The sequence below is a fragment of the Peromyscus californicus genome, unplaced genomic scaffold (assembly GCF_007827085.1).
Source record: "Peromyscus californicus insignis strain IS unplaced genomic scaffold, ASM782708v3 Scaffold_3__1_contigs__length_106647218, whole genome shotgun sequence".
In the NCBI taxonomy this organism is placed as follows: Eukaryota; Metazoa; Chordata; class Mammalia; order Rodentia; family Cricetidae; genus Peromyscus; species Peromyscus californicus.
Genome location: NW_026294551.1, coordinates 23,187,656 through 23,196,933, shown reverse-complemented (window position 1 = coordinate 23,196,933; position 9,278 = coordinate 23,187,656). Strand labels below are relative to the sequence as shown.

General features: G+C 44.2%; 1 protein-coding gene across 2 annotated transcripts; it reads right to left on the bottom strand.

Moving 5' to 3' along the window:
* Positions 1 to 1,482: 1,482 nt before the first annotated feature.
* On the bottom strand, positions 1,483 to 7,830 carry LOC128121996 (keratin, type I cytoskeletal 40). 2 transcript variants are annotated; one of them, XM_052757176.1, is made up of 7 exons: positions 7,399 to 7,830; positions 5,752 to 5,834; positions 5,288 to 5,444; positions 4,109 to 4,270; positions 3,907 to 4,032; positions 2,577 to 2,797; positions 1,483 to 1,582 (listed from the first exon to the last, which is right to left on the bottom strand). In XM_052757176.1, the coding sequence occupies exons 1-7, from the start codon at positions 7,828 to 7,830 to the stop codon at positions 1,483 to 1,485; spliced, it is 1,281 nt and encodes a 426-aa protein (XP_052613136.1). The 2 variants fall into 2 exon arrangements, with proteins under 2 accessions (XP_052613136.1, XP_052613137.1); XM_052757177.1 differs by lacking the exons at positions 5,288 to 5,444; positions 5,752 to 5,834.
* Between the last annotated feature and the right edge of the window lie 1,448 nt (positions 7,831 to 9,278).

Below are 9,278 nucleotides of genomic sequence, written 5' to 3'. Positions count from 1 at the left end.
CTACTCTATAGCCTTGGAGCTCACTATGGACACCAGATTTAGGTTCATACTACGCAAACCTAGTCTTGAATTGAAGCAATTTTGCCGTTTTTTTTCTCCTCTGATAGCTAAGATTACAGATGTGAATGACTACATCTGGATTTACTTTGCTTTTTAAATGTATGAGAATAATGATTTTTATAACCTACATGTGTCTTATGATATGTTAAGTAACCCAGCTACTAAAATGATGGACACAGAAAAGTGTTTTCTTTTAAATTAGCATTAAAATACATAGATAACATAAGGGGAAAATTACATAACTGTGTGATGTGTTAAGCATAATTAGCACTATGTGGAAAAAACCAATTATAAGAAGAAAACTGGAAGTCCAGACTAAATATTGACCATTCATGGGGTGGAATTGTGAATATTTTTTCTTTTAATATGCAAAAGTTAAAATAGGAGAACATTGTACATTTAGAACTAAAAGTAAAAGAAATGTTATTGTGGTGGTATTGTGTTCCCCAAAATATTGTGCACCCTAATAAACTTATCTGGGGTCAGAGACAGAACAGCCACTAGATACAAAGGCTAGAAAATGGTGGCACTCACACCTTTAATCCTAGCTCTCCAGAGGTGGAAATCCATGTGTTCAAGGATACAGCCAAGCATGGTGACACATGCCTTTAATCCCAGGGAGTGAGGCAGAAAGTAGAAAGATATATAAGGCGTGAGGACCAGAAACTAGAAGCATTTGGCTGGTTAAGCTTTCAGGCTTCTAGCAGCAGTTCAGCTGAGAGCCATTCGGATATGAGGACACAGAGGCTTCCAGTCTGAGGAAACAAGATCAGCTGAGAATTTGGCCAGGTGAGGTTAGCTGTGGCTTGTTCTGTCTCTCTGACCATGTAGCATTTCACCCCAACACCTGGCCTGGATTTGTTTTTATTAATAAGAACTTTTAAGATTCATGCTAAATATTATTTTATTTCTGAGAAAGACACATACAAACATCTTTTTAGATAGGCATCACTTCTCATGGATTGTCTAATCTATTTAGGTATGCAACATTTCTCATGGATTATCTAATCTAATTGAAAATACCTTCAGTCTAGATTTATGCAAATTCAGACTATAGTCATGGGCTTAGACCAATTTTCTTCTGTTAAGAGGCCATTATAACCAATGGCAATTAGCCACTAGCCTATATTTACCATCCTAAAGAAATGAAATATGTGTTATTTGGAGATTAACAAGAATGCTTTATGGGCTTCCAGAATACCACAAGCCTGCTTAAGGCAGAAGACATGACCAACAGACCCAGGACGCTGAGTGAAGATTTTCAGGCTCTGTAAGCTGGGTGGATCCCTGTTTCTGCATTGGGTGTGCCTGGTTGAGGTTCTGAGTCCCAGACGGATCCGTGTATCCACGCTGAGTCCCAGCTGGTTGGGGTTGGACTTCTTTCTTGAGCACCAACGCCAGATCTCGAGCCACCTTGCTGGATCATGCACAGCAGTTTTCAACTGTACAAATCACATAGGTGGAACACGGTTCACACGTGCTGTTTGATGTGGGTGCTGTAGAACATGGATTGCAGGGGAGTCTGGGGAAAACCAATGCAAACTAAGTTTAGCGAGAGGATTTTGGTAGCATGCCATCTCAGCAACATCTCAGGAACATTAGAAATTGCCTTACAATTGTGCTCGAGAGAGGCCTGGCATTTGGCCCTAGCCTGTGCCATCTTTGGACCCAGAACAGCCATAACTTCCACCTCCAGCACTGCTTCCTGTTCACTGCAGCAGGGGTTGCTGCTCGACTCCTTCTCTTCAGTCTGTCAAGTGTTACATCATGTACCCTCCCGATCTCCTCTTTTGGAAATGTGATCCATGAAAATCTTTCTGTTTCAGAACGTGAGGATATTTTAGAACATTTCCACTATCAGAGATTTAGCCTCAGCTTTTTCTTTTTACACTCACTACTGTGTGTGTGTGTGTGTGTGTGTGTGTGTGTGTGTGTGTAGGTCAGAGGACAGCCTATAGAGTCAGTCGGTTCTCTTTTTCCACCATGTAGGTTCTAGGTTGCTAGGCTCCACAGGAAGACCCTTTACCCACTGTGGTAGTTTGAGTGAGAAATGTCCCCTGTAGGTTCAGGTATATTTAAACTTTTGGCTCTCTATTGTCTTGACATTCTGGGGAGGTTGTGTGGTTCTGCTGGAGGAGGTACAGTCACTGGGGGCGGGCTTTGAGAGTGAATAGCCTTGCCCCACTACGGTTCACTCTCCCTGCTTGTGTTTACAGTAGAGAATATGATCTCTGAAGTTCCTGCTTCTGCTGTCAGGCCTGATGTTTGCTGCCGTTCTGCCCGCCACGACAGACTCTTACCCATTGGCAACTGTTAGCCAAAATAAACTCTCCTCCTTAAGTTGTCTTTGGGCACAGAAACAGAGACATAATTAAAACACCCACTGAGCCACCTAGCCAGGCCTTTCCTACACTTTTTAAAAAAGAAAGACCCCCAAACCTATTAGTGGGGGGTTGACCTCAGGTCTTGAGGAAGCATGATCCCCGCCCTGGGACTCTGGGGACTGTGGAACTTGCCTGCAGTCCTCTTTCTCCAACAGGCCCCGGTACGTGTTGATCTCACACTCCAGCCGGGCCCGGACGTCCAGCAGCACCTGGTACTCCTGGTTCTGACGCTCCAGGTCACAGCGGATCTCAGCCAGCTGGTGCTCCACGCTGTCAATTAGGCACTGCATCTGAGTCAGCTGTGTGCTGTACTGGGCCTCAGTTTCTGCCATAGTACACTCCAGAGATTCTGTCTGCAAGAGGAAGACCTTCTCAGAAGGACCCTGTGACAGCCCCTTTGCTGTGCCCCTTTCCTGCTCTGAGACTTTAGGCAAGTTACTTAGCTTTTCTGAGCCTCTGTTTTATCCTATAGTCAATGGAGAATGCAAAGTACCTATGTCATGGGGAGGCTGGGAGAGCGAAATGAGTTGACATATGGGGAGCACTTGGTACTGTGCCTGGAAAAAAATTCAAGGCCTTTAAATGTGTCACAAAATCCGAGGCCTTTAAATGTGTCACCTCTATCCTTGTGACAACTGTTCTCTAGGATGTATTTGTGTAGCTTAAGGAGGGCTGACAGCATTTGGGAACTCTGAGTTTGAGCACCCGGCAGGGAAGAGCAGCGCAGTGTTATTGCAGTGACAGAAGATTGGGGGTTCAGCCACCTGGATTCCGTTTCCACTGAGAACTGCAGAGCAGGCTGGAACTCACTTCCTTTGACTCCAGCTTTTCCCCACTTGTTCAAGGAGGCTAGTGAAGGTGTCCGCCATAGATTAAACCGTACCTCTCCTAGATGAATGCTCAGGTGTGGTTCATCTGGTTACACTCCTTGGACCCCACCCAACAGTGCATGCTGTGGTGCCGGATGGGACCTGGTGTATGTGACTTTCACTGCATGGTGTGCTGTTGTTGCTTGGGTGGGGAGGGGTGTGGTAATGTGCAAATCTCAGTTATAGTATGAACACTTGAAAAACCATTTTTTTGTGTGTCTTATAGATTCGAAGGTGAAACTGGAAAATAAGGAATTAAAATCTGTTAAGCTGAAGTGCCTTTGGCTCAGCTGTCCCTGTCACACTGTGTTCTGAGACTATTTTTGTTTTTGGTGGGTGGTATTGGGAACATTTTTAGGCCTAGGAGGACCAAGGAGACAGTCTGATGAGACCAAGAAAGCTGTTGACCTGTCACTTTGCTACCAATATGGACTATTAATGTATGTGGAGAATGGCAGGGAAATGCCATCCTGGTTAGTGGGATGCTCCAGTCCTGCTGCATGAACTGTGAGCATCTCCCTGGACTTCTGTCAAAGAGTGTAGCCTCTCCAGGCATGTTGCTGACAAGGGATGACACTGTTTGTCCCACGCACCAGGGTTTGCTGCGCCTGGAGCTCAATTTCCAGAGCGTTGGCGGTGCGCTTCAGCTCCAGCATCTCAGTCTGGCATCCCTGCAGCTGCTGCGCACTGGACATCTGCTGCTGGTTCAGCTCTTCTGTCTGAAACACAGGCCACAGTTAGAGAGCTCAGGCAAGGCTCCTTCCCGGAAGCCCGCCCTTTCCGGTGGGCACCGACCTGAGCAGTGAACCACTCCTCCGCATCCCTGCGGTTATTGGCCAGCACCCTCTCATACTGACATCTCATCTCATCCAGAACCTTGTTGAGGTCCACAGTGGGGGCGGTGTCCAGTTCCACGCTGAGCCGATCTCCAAGCTGCTCACGAAGCAGGTTGACCTCCTGTGAATGGAAATGGAGTAAAGAATGTCAGAGTGGTGTGTGTGTGTGTGTGTGTGTGTGTGTGTGTGTGTGTGTGTGTGTGTGTGTGTTGTGTATGAAATGTCAATTTGATAAGAAAAAATTAGCCTCCTATTTTGTTTTTTGGCATGGGGGGTAAAAGTCTGGGGTTTTGATTCAGATTCTCTTGGTTGAATCTTTTTTTTTATTACTTCCGTTTAAGAAAGATTTTAAAAATTTACATGTATGTGTGTCTGTTGGCACATGGAGCTGGAGTTATGGGCAGTTGTGAGCTCCCTGAAATGGTGCTGGGAAATGATCTTGGGTCCTCTGGAAGAGCAATAAGCACTCTTAACCTCTGAGCCATTTCTCCATCCCCTCTTTCTGTTAGTTTCAAGTGTCTCAGTTTCTGCATCTGCAAAACGGCTGTAATGTTGTGCCCTTTCCCAGAGGGTTATTGTGAGACAGGGAAGAGGTAAATTTATAAAATTCCTGACAACATGCTAAGGTATCTGGAAGTGGTAGCTATTATTACCATCAAAATATGCAAAGAATAAATTTTTCTTTTACTTTATTATGTAACTCTGCTTTTCATTCTTAGCAGTTTATGATAGAGACAAGAATTCAATGCACAATATCTGAAACTATTACTCCTAATATTGCCTGACTATTTACCCCTTTTTGGAAGGAGAGACACAGCCTGTTTACCAGCTTAATTTTCTTGTTGTACAGTAGAGCTATGGAGAAAGCCATTAGTGGAGTTCATTTTCCAACCAAGCAATGGCAGGCGAGAGAGCGGCCTCACCCCCTGGCGCTGCTGAGGGTGATGTCACATAATGACACATACTGTATGTCACATCTACCTTGGGAGACACTGGGGTGCTCAGGGCTCGCCGTAGGCATGCCTTTGGTTTTGTTCCAGCTTAGTCAGTGCGTGCCCTGGTTCAGTTCAGACCTATGAAATCTCTCCATAGAACTTCCCTTCCCTGTAGTCCTTGGCACAGTGGCCACTTTGCTTACCTCTTCATGGCCTTTCTTAAGGCAAATGAGATCATCTTTCAGAGACTCCACATGGGCCTCCAGATCTGATTTGCACAGGGTCAGTTCACCCAGGATCCCACGAAGGCCACTGATGTCATTCTCCACCAGCTGGCGAAGAGACAGTTCACTCTCATACCTTCAGAGCAAGAGAAAGAGGAGGGGGGCTTACTTGGCTAAACACTGACCAAAGTGCTGGGGTACAGGGATGAATGACATGTGGCCTCCGGGGAGCCACATACCACAATTTCCCTTGCATCCCAAATGATGGTGACTTTAAGTTTCACATATTCTCAGTTTAAAAAAAGAAAAAAAAAATCTCATACAGAGAATATTTTCTGTCTCATTGGAAGCCATTATTATTTTCAAATTAAATTTAAAATTTAACATGCAAATTGTATACATAAAATACAGGGTGGTTTAAAAATAAATACAATTTGACTTACTTTGACCTAAAATCATCAGCAGCCAATTTGCAGTTGTCCACCTGTACGGCAAGTCTAGAATTCTCTGCCTTCGTGCACAGGATCTAAGAGGTAAGTCATCATGTAATCAACAGCTCTTTGGAAGAAACCTACACATCTGTTTTAACAGCCATGCCGTTCATTAGCTTATGGAAGTCTTTGCAAGTTAGCATAACATCGCTTTCAATGTGGGTTTCCTATTAACTATCCCAGGAAGGAAACAAAAAACCATGCAGTGCCAATTCAGAAACAAAACACAAAATACAGAAATAAAGAGAGGTTCTCTTTCTTTAAAAAAAAAATTTTAGGGGGCTGGAGAGATGGCTCAGAGGTTAAGAGCACTGACTGCTTTTCCAGAGGTCCTGAGTTCAATTCCCAGCAACCACATGGTGGCTCACAACCATCTGTAATGAGATCTGGTGCCCTCTTCTGGCCTGCAGAGATACGTGCAGACAGAACACTGTATACATAATAAATAAATAAATCTTTAAAAAAAAAAAATTTTATCTTGTTTTTCCAATTATATGTGTGAGTGTGTGTGTATGTGTGTGTGTGATTGTGTGTATGTATGTATGTGTGTGATTGTGTGTATAGACTTGTGCATTGCCTTTAGGCAGTCAGAAGAGGGTGTCAGCTCCTCAGGAGATGGAATTATAGGTGGTTGTGAGCTGCCGTACGTGGGTGTTGGGAACTGAACTCAGGTTCCTTGTGAGCAGTACAATGCTGCTATCCACTGCCAAGCCATCTCTTCAGCTCAAGGTTTCCTTTCTAAGTGACACAAGGCAAGGCCTTTTGCAGCCATCATTGGCAGTCGAGCTTTGCTAGTTTCCTCTGTCGCTAGTATTTATTAGAGTTGGGTCTCTGTCTGTGGTCATAGAAATTCATCCATTAGAAAAAGAAGAGATGGCCTTGACAGTAGAGCATTTGCACTGCAAGCAGGAGGTCCTGGGTTCAGTCCTGCAGAACTCATGTAAAGAAAGCTAAGTACAGCGGTGTGTGCCTGTTAACCCTTGCACAAGGAGGTGGAGGCAGTTGTATCCCTGGGATACAACTCTGGCCAGCCAGTCAGTCAAATCAGTGAGCTCCATCTCCCTTGAGAGACTCTGTCTCAAAAAACAAGGTGGGGAGTGGAAGACACTTGCCATTAACCTCAGGCCTCCTCCTGCATGTACATACATTCCCTCCACTCGTGCACATACATCCACTTCCCCGCCAAACCCATGTGTATGCACACACACACACACACACACACACACACACACACACACACACACACATGGAAAACGACCACCAGGTGAACTAAAATAGATGGTGTTCACTATCTGTTTGATAAAGAACATAAATATGCAATGATACACACAGAACAGATTTGCGATGTCATGATTCAGCTTCTCCCTCTCTGGAGAGGACAAAGTCTACAGAGAGATGACATTTCTAGAGTCATTCAATAGTTAGTGCTGACACTGAGACAGATTTCTTGTCATCTATGGCCCTCTTTTTCTGGCAGCATATTAGCTCTTGGAATCCCTCCTTCTTTGGTTTTACATCAACAAAGCAACCTGCTCCAGGGTAACTATGACCGAAATCAGAACTGGGAAGCAGAGAACATTAGGGAATGAGACAAGCAACCTTTTGTTGGAGTTCTTCAATGGTGTCGAAGTAACGCTGATAATCTGGGCACACCAATGGGGCGTCAGGCTCGCATTGCTCTCGGATCCTGCATTCCAGTTCCGCGTTGTTCTCCTCCAGGCTTCTCACCCTCTCCAGGTAGCTGGCCAGTCTGTCATTCAGGAACTGCATCGTCTCCTTCTCATTACTGTTGAACGCCCCTTCCTCACACCATGCACAGCTCCCCACCAGGCATGGACTGTTACAACCGCCAGCGAAGTAGCAGGGGGAGAGGTGAGTCCTGCAGAGGAAGCTGGGGGTCTGACATCTGGATGTGGCACAGGTGCTGGGAAGGCAAGTCGTGTCGGTGGGACAGGGTGAGGCAGCTACGCAGCCTGACGCCTCTGCATGGGGCTCAGAAGAGCAGCACCCAGGGGAACCATCGGAAGCCATCTTCTGAGAAGGAATGAACAGACTGGATGCAGTAGTGCCGAGGTCTCGTCTCCAAACGTCTCCTTCCCTTCTGAGACCTTTATATCGCCCCTCAAATGGTTGTTTACAGGCCGCACCAGTGTTTTCTCTAGCACCGCGGGTGCCAGTTTTCCTACAAACATCTCATTAGTGTTGCTTATTTACCGAGGAAGTTTTATGCCTCGTAAAAGAAGGATAACTTCAGGTTACTATATCAGGACTAACGCCATTTCCACATGCTGCTTGGATAAAATTCTTATTTTAGCAAATGGTCATAGGAAACATTATCCTTTTGAAAGGATAAGGAACCCAAGAGAAAATTTGAGCCATCAGTAATTATAGGTAGAGCTCATTAGAGATACAGAAAGTAATATTTCCATAGGTTTTGATTTTGAAAATTGATTGCTCTTGTCTACTTTAAAAATGGAAACCACAGCGCATTAAATTGCAGGTATTTGCTTGTGCTACCAACCACCATGAAAATGGTGGTTAGCAGTCTCGAAGGGCTTGTGTGTGTGTGTGTGCGTGTGTGTGTGCGTGTGTGTGTGTGTGCTTGAAGCAAGTGCTTACATATTAAAAACATGATATACTGAGTGTAAAGCATGTGTGTTCATTTTATAGAACAATGAGAATAAGTTGTGCCCTTGTGAGCCAAAATATAAACTGGTTGTCAAGATCTGAATTGTGATCTTTGGTTATCGAAAACTTTTGATTGCTAGCCAAGCACTAATCGTGCCCAACCCTGCTTAGGTTTTGAGATTGGATCTGCTCAGAGTGGATGGTCATGCACATAAGCTTCGCTTTTTGTATTTCCATCTTAGAGTCTTTATGCTTTTTTTAAAAAAGCTGTTATTATTTATTTATTTTGGTGTTGGGGCTCAAACATAAGGTATTGTTTATACTACATATATGATATACCCCAAACTACAACCCCAGTCCTTACCTATATTTCTAAGGACAGTGGAGATATAAATTGCAATGAAGATTTGGGAAACTTCATTGATTATACTTAGAAGTAGAGCAAGGAAGCCATAAAAAGCTAACAAGAGTCTGTTTCCTCTTGTTTATTTAGGAAAGTCTCAATTTCATGAAAATTAAAAATATTGGAACTTAGGGGATGTGATTATGTTTCAAACAGCAGTTCCATTGAGTCTAAACCTCTGGTACAGAACCAGTTGGATGTGGATTTGAGACAGAACTTTGTGTTTGTTCTAGGACTTCACCTCTACTATAAAGCACAATTTTATGTTTTTTTACTTTAACTGTGGTTCACTTTCAAAAGTACACAGAGAAAATTTCTTCCAGAGTCAGTAAGAGTCCGTCTCCTGAGTGTGTGTGTGTGTGTGTGTGTGTGTGTGTGTGTGTGTGTGTGTGTGTGTGTGATATGTGTCTATGTGGAAGCCAGAGGTTAATTTTGGGTGTCTTAAATT

Bases quoted from the DNA above. Each gene is read 5' to 3' on its own strand.
- LOC128121996 (XM_052757176.1), bottom strand. From the start codon at position 7,830: ATGGCTTCCGATGGTTCCCCTGGGTGCTGCTCTTCTGAGCCCCATGCA. The intron at 5,445-5,751 runs GTAAGTCAAATT...CTTGCTCTGAAG, and splicing joins GCTGATGATTTTAGGTCAAA to GTATGAGAGTGAACTGTCTC. The intron at 4,033-4,108 runs GTCGGTGCCCAC...CCTGTGTTTCAG, and splicing joins AGGAGTGGTTCACTGCTCAG to ACAGAAGAGCTGAACCAGCA.